The following is a 17296-nucleotide window of genomic DNA, read 5'->3' on the forward strand; positions in this document are numbered from 1 at the left end:
TGAAGAAATACCTAATTTGATGTAGCTGAAATCATAGTTCCAGATTGGTAGTTATTTTCTCTGAGCACTTGAAGGTGTTATTCTATGTCTTCTGGCTTCCATGTTGACATTGAAAAGCTTTCTTTCCATCTAGTTGTTCAGTTGGAAATATCTGTCAAGTCTCAGGTGGCTCCTACGGTCCTCTCGGGTCTGGTATTCTGCAGTTTGCTTCAGCGTGTCTCAGTGCTGATTTTTTTTATTAGTCCTGCTTCAGTGTGCTTCCTACATCTGTAGATTCTCTCATCAATTCAGACAGTTCTTCAGCTCTCATCTCCTAAAAAATCACTCTCTTTCCTTCTCTGTAGCCTTTCTTTCAGAGACTCCAGACATCTTAGTCTTATATCTCTCTTAACTGTTACTTTTTCCCAACTCTCTAGTCTCTGTCCTGCCTTCTAGGTCAGGGGTCAGCAAACTTGTTTTGTAAAGGGCAAAATAGTAAATATTTTAGGTTTTGCAGGGCAAGAGGTGAGATCTTGAGGATGTTAGGTAGGTACTTACGTAAGTGAGAAAACTCCTGCCCTGCCCTCCTCATGTGTACTATCCTGGCTGGAGGACACACTTTGTGTTAAGATGCTGAGACATTTTTGGGATGAAACGACTTGACTGGTGTGATGGGTAGGTAGGGGACAGTGACAGGGTCAGTTTTACTCTCTGCCTTAGTGGTACCCAGATTCTAGCATGCCTTTCTCTCCTCCAGAGAGCGCCTGGCACAGGCCAGACGCTCAAACTGAGATTCTGTTTCTCAGTGCCCAGTGACTGCCTACAATAGGACCTCAACATGCAAATAGTAGCCAGCATGGGCCCTAAGGAGAGATGTGGCATGTCTGCTGGCCAGGAAGGCAGGTGCAGGGAGTGGAGGGGAGAACGGGGGCAAAGGGGAACACTGGCTCACAGTGCTAGCCCACAGGAGCAATGTGGGCTGTACAGAGCAGGTAGGAGGCCTGATTTGGCCCACAGGTTGCAATTTGCTGACCCCTATTATAAATAATTTAAGTTTATCTTCCAATTTAGTATTTCTTTCCTTAACTTTATGCATTCTGCTGTTTAGCCCATCAGTTTTGTTTAATTCCAAATATAAAGTATTTTACTTCTTAAAGTTCTATTTGGTTCTGTTTTCAAATTTGCTTGGCAATTTTGAGTCCCTTTTTTGCTTTGCTCTGTTCTTTTCTTTATTAAATATTTTCTGAACAGTTATATAGTTTATCTGATATTTCCAAATATCTGAAAACTTTAGGAGTCTAAGTCTGTCAGCTGTTGTTAATCAGTGATAGACATGAATCCTAAACCTGCTGCTCCGTTTAGTGATCATGGCATAGTGGCCATTTGTAGCATTAGCGTCACAGTGGTACTGAAGCTGCTGAATTCAGGGCATAGAAACATTTAGTTTTTACAGCATCAGTTTCAGTTGTCTGTGCAGGGTGCTTCCCCAGACCCTCTGGGTCACAAGTTCCTGAGCCAAGGGTTAGGACAGGGCGGGTGTTCTGCACTAAATGTTTGGCTCAAGAAATGCAGGTAAAAACTACCCTTTACCTCTCCTGTTTCTATAGCTGGTTAATATGGAGATGTGGACGTTTCTGAGACACAGACATAGGCAACTTAAAATGGAGGCAGGCACAGCTCTTTGGGGGAAGCTTCTGACCTTAGACTCATAAGCCTGGGAGGAGGCAGATTTTCAACTGTCATAAAGAATTTGTTTAGGAGAGCTCTGTATCCCAACATCTTCCTGTACATTTTTTTCCTCTTAGTTCTACAAGGAAGTCTTCACGAGGAGCAATGAGAACCCAGCGTCGTCGACGTTCTAAGTCTCCTGTCCTTCATCCCCCAAAGTTTATACATTGCAGTACAATAGCGTCTTCTTCCAGCAGCCAGCTCAAGCACAAAGTCCAGACTGACTCCCCTGACGGCAGCAGTGGGCTGGGAATTTCAACCCCTAAAGACTTCAATGCAGGAGAATGCTCTACTTCTCTCGATACTAATCACACAGGGGCAGTTCTTGAGCCTTTGAGAACTTCGGTTCCAAGGCTGCCGTCAGAGAGTAAGAAGGAAGACTCTTCTGATGCTACTCAAGTCTCCCAAGCAAGTCTCAAAGCCAATGATCTCTCTGACTTTCAATCTGTTTCCAAGCTAAACCAGGGCCAGCCATGTGCATGCCTGGGCAAGGAGTGCCAGTGTAAGAGGTGGCATGATATGGAGGTGTATTCCTTTTCAGGCCTGCAGAATGTTCCTCCCTTGGCCCCAGAACGAAGATCCACTCTTGAGGACTACTCTCAGTCGCTTCACACCAGAACTCTGTCTGGCTCCCCCCGCTCCTGTTCTGAGCAAGCTCGAGTCTATGTGGATGACGTGACCATTGAGGACCTGTCAGGCTACATGGAATATTACTTGTATATTCCCAAGAAAATGTCCCACATGGCAGAAATGATGTACACCTGATAGCAAGAAGCCAACTAACATGCTTTAAACCAATGAAGGGTTGTCAGAGAGATGTAGTTAATGGCAGACCTGGCAACCACTTTGTGTGAGAAGACATCTGCTCACTGTGCTTGCAATAAAAACTTTACTTGGCATCTGTTCATCTTCATTCTTTAAACTTGTTCTCTGAGTTCTTACACACCTACCAAGGCAAGCTGATTAAAGAAAAAGCCCTTTCACTTAGCAATGCTCCTGGGGGATGAAGAAACCACAATTACTTGACTGGTAGCAGTGGGTACATGTTTTAAAAGCCTTTGTAAAACGGTGCATTTTTCAAATCTGTTAAAGATTTGGCGGGCAAGGAAAATGCAATGTGGTTTTGTAATTGGACTGAACATTTGTCATGCTGTCGTTGCCGGCCCAGAATATTAGAACTTCTATGACTGATTTAAGCCATCTCTGATTTAACACAAAATTTATTGTCTTTACAGGTTTCTTACGTTATTGTTAAGCCAGAGATCTAAGGTTTAGATTCAGTATGAATAAACTAGCTGGCTGCCCTGTGTTGTTTGAGAGAATCATTAGCCATCACTAAGCAAACCCTGCTGGTGCTGTTCATCCTGGGGCATGTCACATGACGTCTCTCATGGAAGCAGCAGCTTGGAGTGGGCTGCTTCAGTTGGAGGGAGGGGGTATGATATTTGAAACTAGTATGTGTCTTCATCTCATTTTAATATATATGCCATGTTTCAGTCACTTGTAATGTAGATCTCATACCTCAGTTTCAAATGCCCTGACTGGATATTATCTCTTTGCACTGCCCTCCTACCCCAGCAGCCCCATAAGAGAATTTTATATGTATTGTATCCTGTATTTCTGGTCAACCATCGTGAAATACTCTCCAAAGTTTGATAAAAAATAAGAAAATCTGTCCTTAATTTCAGCTGTAGGATGAATCCCTATCTTTTTCAGATGGCTCCAAAGTGAATTTTACATGTGCCACCTAACTTTTATTTTAATTCAGACCATCCTAAGCATACCCATCGAATTTAGTGGAAACCTGTTCAGCCATTTTAGCACCATGTTAACAAAAAGTTTGTTTTATTTAGATTACAAAATAAGTTTTACTCTCTACTCAAACATCCCGCTGTCTGCAGGGTTGATTCATGACAGTGGGATCTGGGCTTACAAATAGGTGGACTTATAACTGGGAGAGGTGGGAAAGGTATATACTGGAAAAGCCCTGAACCTAATAAGTAGTGAGAGACCCCTGCTGGTTACTGGTTTAGTATAGACTGAGTAACATCTGAAGGCCGTGGTTCAAGCAAAATGCCTTCCATCACAGCACTGGGAACTAACGGGTTTCATAATGCTAGGAGAAGGTGCACTATTCATATAGCTAAGGCAGCAGTTCTGAAACTTTCTGGCCTCAAGATTCTTTTTGTGCTTATAAATTGAGGATCCCAAAGAGCTTTTGCTTATGTGGGTTATATTTATCACTATTTACCATATTAGAAGTTAAAACCAAGAAATTTTAAATATATATATTACTTTAAAGATAATCCATAAATCCATTTATGTTAATATAAGTAATATTTTAAATTGGGAAATAACTTTTCCAAAACAAAAAGTATTTAGTGAGGAGAGTTGCATTGTTTCACATTTTTGCAAATCCCTTTAGTGTTTGACTTAATTGAAGACAGCTAGATTTTCATGTCTGCTTCTGCATTTAGTCTCTTGTGACACTCCCTGTCATGTGACCTGGAAAACTACACTTGTGAGACAATGAGTTTGAAAAAATGTTAACATGAAAATGGCTTTGAACTCGCAGATCCTCTGAAAGAGTGGGTTCCCAGAGCACGCTTTGAGAACCACTGGTCTAGGCCATTAGAGCTGACTGTACCCACCACCCACCCTCACCTCCATAACTCCTGTCTTGCTTCACCTTTTTTACTGCAAAGTAATGGAGCAAATGGGCTTAACATGTTACTTGAATTCAGATGGTTCCTGTCTCTAAGTCCTTTTCGGTTTGCTTTTCAAACCAGTCGTCTGGTTATTTGCTTAGTTCTGTGTATTAACATAACAGTCCTCAGACAATGAAGGATGATGCACATTCCTTTCATACTAAGTTGTGAGGAGGGGGTGTCAGAATGAAAAAGACCAAGTCCCAGTGTCCAAGGAACCTGTTGAAGAAATCCAAACTTCGGTGAAAGCTTAGGCATTCCGGATTTGCAGGAATGAGTTGTAGTAACGTCTCAGTATCTTCCTCAAAACATGAATCTTAAAGCTAAAACTTGCTCTGTTCGGACACAGTTGGGCGAATATTAATATGTGTCCCTCATTGGGACATTCGACTTTTTGTGAGTGCGGTTTACTGAACTCTTTCTCTTACATGCCCTGGGAAATGGATTCAGATTGTGGATTGAGGAATTTATACTCTTAATAAATTTTGAAGAGGGGCATCCTGACATGTGTCTTTAATAATTAGTCATTGAACATTCATTCACGTATTCAGCACATTTACCAAGAGCCTAATGCACCAGAAGCACTATACTAGGTGCTAGGAATGGAACAGTAAGCAGAACAACATCCTTGTCCTCAGAGAAAGTGCCATGGAGACAGAAGGATTGGGGATAGTCAGGGCTGGGGTGATCAGGTAAACTTCTGATAAGGTGATATTTGAGCTGAGACCTGGAGAAAGTGAGGGGGAGAGCCATGAGGGTATTTGGGGGAATAAGATTCCTGGCAGGAGGAACAGCAAAGATACCTGGCTTGAAGCAGGTGAGGTCACAGAAGCATAGGGCAGGGACAGATCAGAGAGGACCTTGTAGGCCACCTTAAAGGCTTGGGCTCCTGAGGAGATAGGGAACCATTTTGGGGTGGAGATGTTGGAGAAGAGACATGATATCAGACCTGGACTTTTAAAATAGCACTGGCTGCTGCTGCGTGTGGACTAGGAACGGGAAGGGGAAGCAGGGTGGGCAGTGAGGAGGCTATTGCAGTAAATCAGGCAGTCGTTTGTAGTGGCTTGGACAGTTGGCCGTACAGGAGAGAAGATGTGTTCTGAAATCATTTTGGAGGTAGAGCTGAAGGGGCTTGCGAATGGACATAAGGTGTGAGAGAAAGATTGGAATTAAGGATGACTTTTAACAAGCTGGGAGTTGAACTGGAGGAGCAGATCTGGGAGGAGAAATTGGGAATTTGGTTGTGGTCTCATTAAGTCTGAGATGCTTATGACATGCAGAGCTGTTGAGTTCGTTGTTGGATATATGACTGAAGATAGGAAAAGATACAGGTTGAAGATACAGATTTAGGAGCCATCAGTATTTAAACTATGAGACTGCAGGAGATCACCTTGGAAGCAAATGTAGATAAAGAATCGGTCCAAGGACCAAGCTCTAGGACATTCTCGGTATAGAGAGGGTGGGAGAATGGGAAGGAACCAGTAAAAGACCGAGTAGGAGCAGCAAGAGCAGAACCAAGAGAGCTGTGGAAGTCAAATGGAAAAGCATTTCAAGAAGGGAGCTGTCAGCTGCAAATGCTAAGAAGAGATGAGGGAAACCCACTATGTGCAGGCACTGGGCATACCAAGATGCGCCAGAGTGCCCCGCAGAGTAGGCGTGCATACATTGCTTTGGAATGATGATAATCCTTGCTTCAAACAACTCCTAGTTTGGGGGAGGAGCCAGCATGTGGGAAGTTACCTAACCAGCCAGGAAACTTGTCTGGGGAGGTGAGGTTTCTTCAGCTGAGTCTTCAAGGCTGAGAACTCTAGTGGGTTTCCGTGTGCAGTCCTCTCTGTTCTGGATTTTCAGTTCCCTTCTCTCCAGGCTCCCTAGGAAGCAGTCACACTTGATAAATTAAGAAGGAAACATAGGAAACAAGTGACTGCCCCATCTAACCAAGAAAAGTCCTATGAAAAAGAGGAATGGGATAGATACTTTTAAACACAGTTTAAAATTCACTCCAAGTTTAATAAATTCCATTTCGTGGACAGGGCTTGGTTTTCCAAAGGAAAAATCTGTTGTAATGCACATATGGCCACAAGAGGTCTCCCTTTCCCTGAGCTGCACTGGTTTAAAGGGCGGGGCCAAAAAGTGATGGGGCGTCAAGAAGCTCAGCACTGGTCAGGGTAAGGCCAGTAGCAAAATTGGCAAAGAATTCACTTAAACTTTTAAGAAACCAAAGTGTCCCTTTAACAGTAACATAGTTTATCAGCGTAATGTAGAGTAAACACGTACTGGGAAGAGTAAGGAGTGTTTCAATATCAAAGTACTTAATATTTAGGGAGTGATCTCTTCCCTCTTTGGTGACTATTTTATTAAGCATAATAGTTTGAAAAGTAACATCATGTGAGGATAATAATAATAGCTAACACTTATTGTTTAGTGTGTTCTAAGTTTTGGGATTTTTTTATAGTATTAACTCATGTAATCTTCACCTAGCCATATAAGGTAGATACTGTTATCCTTAATACGAATAACCCTTTGAGAAAGGTACTTTTACAGATGAAGAATTTGTGGCATAGAGAAATTAACAACTGGTTCAAGGTCACACAACTTGTGAGGGGCAGAACTAGGATTTGAACAGATACCTAACTCCACAACTACTTACCCTACATCTTAGATAGGTTGAGGGTCTCAAGGTCTGGGCCATTCCTGCTAAATGTTATTTCTTGTTTAATGTTAAAATGTAGCATAGTATTTTGCAGATATAGCAGCAAACAGGATGAGTTGACAAAAACTCAAGGGGGATGAAAGTAGCCAACTGCAAAAAAAAAAAAGAAAACATGAAAGTGACCAAATAGTGTATCTAAGCAATGGCTAAATGTCCCTTCCAGGAGACAGAGCTTTGGATATGAATCCCGTCTTCTTTACTTGCTGCAAGTAAATAAAACTACCTTGGGACAACCATCTTTCATTTTTTAATAGAGCACCCCAAGCAGGGAACCCATAGAATTTGGTAACATACATAGCCTATGGTAAGTAAGTAGATTCATGAATATGTAAATGTTATGTTAAGAAACAGTTTCTTAATTTGACAGCATGCACTGGTTCTTAACCAGGAATGAGGGTCAGATTCGTCTGAGGTTTTTTTTGTTTTTTTTAAAAAGTATATCTTTATTGATTTCAGAGAGAGGAAAGGAGAGGGAGAGAGAGATAGAAACATTAATGATGAGAGAGTCACTGATCAGCTGCCTCCTGCACACCCCCGACTAGGGATTGAGCCTGCAACCAGGGCATGTGCCCTGACTGGGAATCGAACCCCGGTCACCTGGATCCTAGTTCGATGCTCAACCACTGAGCCACGCCCGGCTGGGCTCATCTGAGTTTTTAAAAAGAATGCAACTGTCCCAGCCTTCCCCCAGGACAATCGAATTCAGTAGGGTGGGGTGGGGTGGGGGGGTCTGGAATCTGTTTTTAAGTTCTACTGGTGACTTACGCGTACAGGCCCTTGGTAGGGAGCCACTGACGGGAGCTGCACGGGTGAGCAGTGGCTAGGTTTATGTAGGCAAACAGTTCTCTAGGACGCAGCGGCCACCCAGCCTCAGAACAGGATTATGGTGATTTGCTAGGCATTTAACTACAGAGCATTGAACCTGGGCAACTCAGACTCCTCTGGCTTCCAGTTTGAGGTGTCCTTTCCCCTCCCCTTGAGAAAGAAACAGGCGATTCTCCCAAGACTTAGGTGAGAAGGGGCAGAAGCGAACTCTCTGGGGGCAGCACTGAGGTGCTCTCAGTGAAGGGTGCAAGCAGGCTGTCAGCCGGCCTGGCCGGCGGGCGACAAAACCCAGATGATAGCCTTTATCTACTGCTATTTGCTGCCAGCTTGGCAAACAGCCAGCGATAGCGAGTGCAGAGGCCGAGTATTTCTACTTGGGGGTGGGACGTGGACACAGAGGGGCTCTTTAAGGCAGGGGGCTGTGAGTGACGAAGGAACCAAGTCGTAAGAACTAGGGATCGGCTGGGAGGAAGGGAGAGAACATTTTCTATCCGTTTCTGAAATAAGCAGAGCTCTGCAGTGGTTTTAAGTGGCCTAAGCCATCACGCGATTTGGGTATGATAAGTTTGCAGTCAGATAATAGTCTACTGTTCTCAGGGACCTCCTGTGCTTTCTTTTTTTAGTGGTTTCTCCCCTCCCCTCCCCTCCCCCATCTCTCTCTCTCTCACACCCCCCCCCCCCCCCCACGTGCCCTCGCTTCCTGTTCTTGGTGGTTCCTACCTTTCTCGGAATTACTCTATGCTCCTGTTAACTCTGGGCTCAGTTGGGATTTTGGGATTTCCAGGCACTAGTCCTGGCCACAGCTTTATGTCCTGGAGATTTATTTGTCCCATTCACTGGAGCTTGGGAACCTGAGTGTTGGGAAGCCACCCAGGCCCTTTGCTCCTGCCCCTGCCCAAGGCACGTCATGAAGTCTAGCTTCACAGGCTCTTAGGACACCAGAGTGATAGAGCTTGGAAAGAAAATTTAAAAAAAAAAAAATCATGATCCTTGAGTGTTTGTTTCTGAGATGAACTCATTCCAGCGCAGCTGGGAACTCTGTGTCTCAGAGATGGAGAACAGACAGACCCCTGGCCCTTCAGAGGAGGTGTTTACCCTTCGTAGGGGAAAGAAGGAGTGATCGGTGCCTTTGCACGAGGTTCCTCCCGGGGCTCCTCGGGGTTCCTGGGTGGAGGGAACTCGAGGTGGTGCGTGAGCTCTGGACTCAGATTTGCTGTACCTCCAGACTCCTTCCAGAACCTCATCTCTCTTCCTGAGTTCCCCCTCTGCTTTCAAAAGCATATGTGAAACCAGGCCCCATTCCTTTCTCTTTAGGTCACCAGATTCCTTTTTGGGGGTTGGCAGTGGTGCCGTAGCCCCAGGACCTGTGAGGGCATGTGAGTGGTGGTGAGGCTGAGATTTGCTCTGAGGGGGTTTAAGTGTGCCAGGACAGGGTGTTCTGCTGGTTTTCTTTCCCCTGCCTCCCCAGTGCCTCTGCCCCTTCCCTCCCGCAGACTCGGGGGACCCTGAGGTGGAAGAGAGCTCTTACCCGGGGGGAGAAAAGCCACCAGATCGCCCAGCTGCCTACACTTCGCCCTCAGCTTCCCTCCCTCATCCCTGCAGCCACTCCCAGGGTCTGAGGCACTAGCCCAATCTGAAACACCCCTCCCACTCTGAAGGAGGCTGGGCTGGCCAGGGGGTTATTTTGGGAGCAGCTTCTGAGATCCAATGGCCTTGTTAGGGCAACACTGACCTTTCTGTCCCGGGAGGAGGGCAGGATTGGCAGGGGCGGGGCAGCGGCCAGGAGATCGACAGCCCCGCACACCCACCGGGTGGAGAAGGGGGCCAGCAGGCCGCAGGAATTCAGCCTGGGGGGCTGGGACTGTCACCGAGGGGAATTTCCCCTCTTTGAGACAGACTGGGGACCCCGCCACCCCACCCTTTCACTGTGCTTCTTAAAGGGATCACAGCGTTTTTCCTTTGACTCCATGGAAGCCGGACTCGGGATGCTCTGTGGAGACTTTGAATCTTTTCTTCCCGCTTCCTCCCCAGCTGGCAGCCTCCCTCTGGCTGACTGAGAGGGGGCCTCCCAGGCATGGCACTGACCAGCCCACCCAGTGCTGACTTGGCTCCTGGGCTCGCTCAGCCTCTGGTGGCTTCTTGCTTTCCCCCTGCTGGGGTGCGGCGGTGGTGAGTGGGGGGCCCATCTCTGAGCAAGCTTGGAGAGTGCCACTGGCACTCCAGTTGCCCTCCACCCCCAAGCTGGAGGGCAGTCAGGTTGTCAGGGGCTATGATGAGATGAGTGGGGGCCGCTTTGACTTTGACGATGGCGGGGCGTACTGCGGGGGCTGGGAGAACGGGAAGGCCCATGGGCATGGGCTGTGCACCGGCCCCAAGGGCCAGGGCGAGTACTCGGGCTCCTGGAACTTCGGCTTCGAGGTGGCGGGCGTCTACACCTGGCCCAGCGGAAACACCTTCGAGGGATACTGGAGCCAGGGCAAACGGCACGGGCTGGGCATAGAGACCAAGGGACGCTGGCTCTACAAGGGCGAGTGGACACACGGCTTCAAGGGACGCTATGGAACCCGGCAGAGCAGCAGCAGCGGTGCCAAATACGAGGGCACCTGGAACAATGGCCTGCAGGACGGCTATGGCACGGAGACCTATGCAGACGGAGGTGAGCCCAGCCTGGGGCCTGCGGCTGGGGTAGGGACCAGGCGGGGCTTGAGCAAGGGGCAGTAGGACACAGAACCAGAGGGGCCAGGATGTTACTTGCTGTGTGACCTCAGGCAAGCTACTCTGCTTCTCTCAGCACCCATTTTCCTGTTAGGAAAGGCGGGGCCAATAATGGGGCTGTTGAGAGGACTGGCAGGAGTGCTCAGTGCAAGACAAGACCCGCCATATAAATGCACACTCAACGCACACCCATTAAGATGTACCTGCTGTTAGCATGCTAGGTGTGCTCGAGCTTCTGCTCTAGGAGAATTGGGTCTAGGCTCAACTTTGCCATGAAAATTATTTTCAAGGACTAGACCATGAAATATTCATTCCTCCATCCACGCACCCACCCACCCGTCCACCCATGCATCCACGTATCCTTTCCTTTAGAGCATATTTCTGTGATACCCCCTATTTGCCAGGCATTGTAAAAGGGTTCAGTATAAAGAGAAATAAGCTACAGCCCATGAAATAAGAGAAATAAGCTACAGACCTGAAGACAAACCATTACACATAAGTCTGTACAGAGGGCTGTGGCCGTAAAGAGAAGGGTGCTTTAGGAGAGGGGACATTGGAGGTGGGTCGTGACGGGGAAGGTGCACTGGTGAGGGTGTGAGTGGGACAGAGGGTGAGCAAAAGCTCAGACACATGAGAGGACTCTGGGCTCGGGAAATGGGGAGGAACTTTCTGTGGCAAAACAGTCCTGGGAAGCGGCAGAACAGGTAACATCACCTCATCCACTGGGGATAACTTTGAGCATAGCACTTATCTGGGCCTCAGTTTCCTCATCCATAAAATGGGGTGTTTTCAAATATCAGTACTGCTCAAAATGTACTCAGGTAGCATCATCTATCTGCCAGTTAGAAATAAATGCAAATTCAGGGGTCCCCCCTAGACCTGCTAAATCAGAATCTCTGCAGGTCGACCCAGACATCCGTTTTAAGCTCATCCAGCAATTTTAATGCATGTTCAAGCTTAAGAACTATTGCTTTAAATCAGGGGCTTGCAGACTTTAGATAGCGTGCCAAACTGGCCAGCTGCCTCCTTTTGGGCGGCTTGGGAGCTGACAGTAATTTTACATTTTGAAATGTTTGGGGGGAAAAAGCAAAAGAAGAACACTATTTTGTGACTCGTGAAAATGATATGTAAGTCCTACATGACATCCTCAATTTTGTCTCTTGGCTGGAAAGCCTAAAATATTTACTATTTGACTGTACAGGAAAAGTTTGCTGGCTCCTGCTTTAAGTGTTCATTCAGGGCCCTTCCAGCTCAAGATTATCCTCTGCCGTCCCCCTCACGTGCCCTGTTAGGAAGATGCACTGGCACAGATAACTCAAAACTATGGCTCATTAAAAAATACACATTTGGCACCAGAGGACATTTGTTGTACATCAATTTTGTCACTAGTTTGCCCTCTTTATGGCGGAGGGCAGGAAGGGGGCAGTCTGGGAGTGGGCTGGGGCAGGAAGGACATAGCCCAGGGTGGAGGGTTTGCTCAAGCTGAGGCCTTTGGGCATGTAGAGAGTGGTCTCCGGAGCACATGGGCTCCTGACTGGGCTGCCAGTTGGTGGGTACCTGGTGAGGGCCCGCCCTCGAAAGTGTCTGCATGTTAAGGAGGTTGTATCCCTGGAGTTTCTGTGTGCGATGGCAACGACACAGCACTGGCTGGAACTGGACAGCGCTAAGGGCAAATTCTGGCGCCATGCTTCCTAATTCGGTCACCTTGAGCTGTTTGCTGAACCTCTGCAATTCAGTGCAATGCAATTCGCTGGATATTCATGCCCAACACTATGCTGAGCACTGGGGACAAGCAGAGAGCAAGCCTCAGTTTCTCCAGCTATAAGATGGAGATAACTCTTGAGAGCTTGCCAGGCTCCAGTTACCTTTGCAAAGTCGTGCACAGTACACGGGTGCCAAATGTCTTTTCTCTTTACTCTCCTCTCTCTCCAGACCAAAGTGTGTGCGTGTTGGAGCATGGATGTGAGTCAGAGACACACATTTCTGGGAAGCTATGGGCTGATCTCCTGATATATTTAAAGTGGGGAGGCTCATTCACTCATGCAACCAATATTTTAGAGCATCAACTATATGTCAGGCACCATCCCACACGAGTTCCGGAGACTGGGGCAGTGAACAGCGAAATCCTCAGGGAGTTCCCTGTCTCATGAAGAAGACAGAAATAAACTGAAAAACAAACATATGTCATTTCCAGAAGTTGTGTTATGAGAAAAAGAGAAAAGAAGGAAGACGGTGATGTTTTTGGATAGGGAAGCCTGAGAAGCAGGGTGGAGAGTTCTAAAGTGAAGACTTCCAGGCAGCAGGAGTGGCCATTGCAAAGGCCCTGAGGCAGGACTGGGCTTGGCGTGTTTGGGGAACGGCAAGAACGCCAGGGTGTCAGGAACAGAGTGACCGAGTGGAACAGGCGCGGTCAGCGCTGGAGATGTGGGCATGGGCTGGATCAAGGAGGCTTTGTGGGGGGCCTGAGTTTTATCCTAGGTGTGCTCAGGTAACCAGAAGACCTGGTCCAGCCTCTTTTCCTGAATGAGAGAACCCCACATTCAGGCAGCCTGGAAATCTCTCAGATCCTCTCTCCCAAGCCACACACGAGGTGCAACTCTCCAAAATTAGATGTGGCCACTGCTTTGGAAAATCTCTTTAATCAACCTGTCATCGGTTCCCCGAGGGTTTGTTAAGGACCTGCCCTTTGCCCCATTCTGGGTAGCGCTGAGGGGAATGTGGACAATTAAGATCCTGTGATTAGGAAGGTTGAGAGTCGGGTAGCCCTGGGTTATTACATATCCTGGCTCCATCATATTATTTAATCTCTTAGAGCCTTAGTTTCCTCATCCATAAAATGAATTTATCCTAATCTCTCCTAAGATTTCTCATGGGAAAAATGGGCACTCAATAAATGGTAGTTGCTATTATCACTATTAACTGTCATTAATTCATTCAATAAATATGTACTGAGTGATAGTTATGAAGCCAGTGAGTGGCAGGGGCAGAGTATAGAAATGAACGGGATGGGAAAGGTGCCTGCCTTCCAGAGACTCTGACATGAACTTGTACTACAGTGTGTTGGGTGCTTGGCCAGGGAGTACCTGCTGGGGTCTAACGGAGCAAGAGGTAGGCAGCTCACCAGACAGGCATTCAGGGGGGCCTCCTGGAGTAAGTGGCAAGCCAGGCTCTGAAATATGGGGCCAGTCAGGTGACAAGGGTGGAGGGCTAGTGCTCCAGGTCAAAAGAACAGTGCATAAAACCAGGAGATCCAAAACTTGCCGTCCAGCCCGAGATCAAGCTGAAACGTGCATCTTATCGGCAGCTTTGAGATGTAGTGATCAAAGGGACCGTGTGTCCCATTTCCTCCACTCCCCACCTTACCAGGCAGTTAGATGTTACAGGGGCCTGCTCTAAACCTAAGAAACCAGCAGTTCTCCAAACTGGAGGTGTCAGCCCATTATTTAATAAGTGGTGAAATCAATTTAGTGGGTCATGACCTGCATTTTGAAAAATGAAAGAATACTGTAATAGGATAGAAAATATCAGTGTTGTTTCCTGGAATATTTGTTAAGTTGGAAATATATGTATATATAGTGTGTGTGTATAAAAATGTCTGTGTTCATGTGTGTGTCATGATGTCAAGTGTATTTCTTACTGCAGATCAGGATCAGAAAGGTTTGAAAATCACGGTTCTAACGGGATTGCCCCGCGTCTTCGTCGAAGCAGCCGCCATTCCCACCTGCACAGGCCCTCCGTCTCCTCCACGCTTGTCTCCTTGGCTGGGGGTTAAGCTCTCCCGTTCTCTTGTGGGAAGGGGAAGGTGGGACTGGCCAAGGGGCTCCGGCCTCCTAAACCCTGCCCTACACTTCTTGTCACCCCTCCCCTGCCTATAGCCCTCATTCCTCCCCTGGCCATATATAGTCAAACTAAAAATAGCCGCTGACTTGAAACTCCAAAGCCAGCGTATACCCGGCCTTAAGTAGTGACGTGCGGCGGGGCTGCTGGGGATCCCACCCCGGAGACCCACAGGCTTCGGGACTAGAAGGGCCTTCAGCGATCTTTGCTTCCTGAGGTTGTTCACCTGGGGCCTATAGATGCCCTGAAACTGAGGCAAGATGTGTGCATACGTGCATGGACTATGTGTTTCTCTGGGAGGTGTTTTCTCAGAGAGCCATCAGATTCTCAAAGCAATCTGGAGCTCAGACAAGTTCCTCAAGCATTGATCTAATTCAGTAATCCTCTCCCCAAAATGTGAAGTGGAAATACCAGCTTTGCCATAAATCTAATAATAATAATAATAATGATAAGTTAATATTTGGGGAGTGTGTACCACTGTTCTTGGCACGTGACACACGTGTTATTTACATTTTCACAGCAACCTTATGGGGAGGTGCTACTATTACTTTTTTATTTTATTATTATTTTATTTTATATGGAAAAGTTAAAATAATTGGTTTAATTTACCAGGAAAATAAAAGACTAAGGGATGAGTTAATCTTCTGTATTAGATGAAAAGTTTTAATTTATTTTATTTTTAGGCAATACTATTTGTTTAAAAAAACTATCTTTTCCCTGTTTCTTGTATTTAAAAACACTTTGAAAATTCCTACACCACCCCCCCCCCCCTTTGGCAACCATCAGCTTGTTCTCTGAATCTATGGGCCTGTTTCTGTTTTGTTTGTTCATTTATTTACTTTTTTATATTCCACATATAAGTGAGCTCATAGAGTATTTGTCTTTCTCTGACTTATTTCACTTAACACGATGCTCTCAGGATCTACTTATGTCATCGGAAATGGCAAGATTTCATTCTTTTTATGGCTGAGTAATATCCCATTGTAAGTATGCACCCATCTTCTTCACCCATCATTTATTTGTGGACATCTAGGTTGCTTCCATATCCTGACTATTACTAATAACACTGCCACGAACATAGGCGTGTATATATCTTTTTCAATTAGTGTTTCTGTTTTCTTCAGATAAATACCCAGAAGTAGAATTTCTGGAGAGTATGGCAGCTCTATTTTTAATTTTTTGAGGAATCTCCATACTGTTTTCCATAGTGACTGCATTACCCCTACTTTATAGATGAGGTAACCGAGACACAGGTTTTAAGTATTCTTATTTGCTGTCTTCTAGCTAATAAGAGGCAGAGGTAGAATTTGATAATATGTGATAATTAAATATTTCATAATATAAGTATTTTAATAAATGATAAACAAGTACAGAACATAGTCAGGACTAGCTAACATAATTTGTGGGGCCCAGTGCACAATGAAAATGTGGGGCACCCTTCTTTCAGATCAGTAAGAACTTCAAGATGGTGACAGCCAAGCACTAAACCAAGCGCAGGGCCTTCTACACACAGGGCCCTGTGCCCCTGCCCAGGAAACATGAATGTCTATGAAGCTCGCCCTGACAGCAGTAATGTGTAACTGCACCTGCCATTTACCGAGTCTTTACCGTGTACCAGGCTCTGTGCTAAGAACCTTCCACGCATTATATTATTTAGGCTTCTTAACAACTCTCTCATCTACTACACTAGTGGCTTTGAAATGTTGACGACTGCCACCCACTATGGGGTATAGACTGCATTTCACATTTTGATTCTATGCGCACTAAACAAACAGATCATCATAAGACAGTATTTCCCTTTCTCGATGCAGTACTTGCTATTTTCTCTTTTATTCGATCTCATTGATAGAACTATTATTCTATCTTGTTGATATCTTGTTGAGAGAATTAAATGGTGCCCTGATATATGTAAAAGCACTTAGAACAGGGTTTGGCATCTGGTTAGCACTTTTATTATTATTACATGCTGGAAAGATGATATTTTGTATGTTTAACTATGACAACTGGGTCAAAAACCCAAGCTTCTATGTTCTAAATATGCCCCCCCTTTTTTTTTCTCCTGCCCAAAGCTGAGAACTTCAACTCATTTTAGCCCAAATGACTCTGAACATGGAAGCTAAATGAATTTTCCAGGATAGAGCCCTGAGCAATAATACCTTGTATCACATTATCTGGGCCCATGATATTTGTTCCTTGAATCAGCCTCCATATTTATTTATTTAATTGTTCCCCAAAGGAATATTTTTTTCTATTGATCTATTTGTCTGTCTTTATGCCAATATCATGTTGCCTTGGTTACTGGAGCCTAACAGTAAATTTTAAATCAGAGTAAAGATTGGGTTAGTCTAGGTCATTTACATTTCTATCTACATGATAAAACCAGCTAATCTAGTTCTACTACAAAGCCTGCTGGGAATTTGATTAAAAATGCATTAAATCTATACATAAGTTTGGAGGGAATGAGCATCTTAACAGCAATGAGTCTTCCAGTCCATGGACATGGTATATATGTCCCTGTTTATTCAGGTCTTTAATTTCACTCAGCAGTGTTTTGCAGTTTTCAGTGTCTTGCACGTCTTTTGTTAAACAAAATTAACAAGTATTTTTTGTGATACAGCAAATGGCATTTTAAATTTATTTTTTCCAATTGTTCCTTGCTAGGTTGTAGAAATACAATTATTTTTGTATCTTGGCTTTGAATCCTTTTACTTTGCTATATTAATTTCTTAGTTCTAGTGGGATTTTTTTATTTTTTATTTTCAGATTTAAGAAAAACATCTTTTAATTGAAA

General features: G+C 45.4%; 2 protein-coding genes across 3 annotated transcripts in view; both read left to right on the forward strand.

Annotated features, from left to right (window-relative positions):
• OSER1 (oxidative stress responsive serine rich 1) overlaps positions 1-3016 on the forward strand; it is a 29582-nt gene extending 26566 nt beyond the window's left edge. For both annotated transcript variants that reach the window (XM_081149472.1, XM_081149473.1), the window contains one exon: positions 1785-3016. In XM_081149472.1, the coding sequence (XP_081005598.1) occupies positions 1785-2472 (688 nt within the window). In that variant the 3' untranslated portion in view covers positions 2473-3016. The remainder of the gene's footprint in view (positions 1-1784) is intronic.
• A 6453-nt stretch (positions 3017-9469) lies between these two features.
• Positions 9470-17296, forward strand: part of JPH2 (junctophilin 2) — a 60658-nt gene continuing 52831 nt past the window's right edge. Inside the window, exon 1 of the mRNA XM_081148664.1 lies at positions 9470-10609. Within this exon, the coding sequence (XP_081004790.1) occupies positions 10231-10609 (379 nt within the window). The 5' untranslated portion in view covers positions 9470-10230. The remainder of the gene's footprint in view (positions 10610-17296) is intronic.

This window comes from Miniopterus schreibersii (assembly GCF_964146895.1).
Source record: "Miniopterus schreibersii genome assembly, chromosome: 10".
Lineage (NCBI taxonomy): Eukaryota > Metazoa > Chordata > Mammalia > Chiroptera > Miniopteridae > Miniopterus > Miniopterus schreibersii.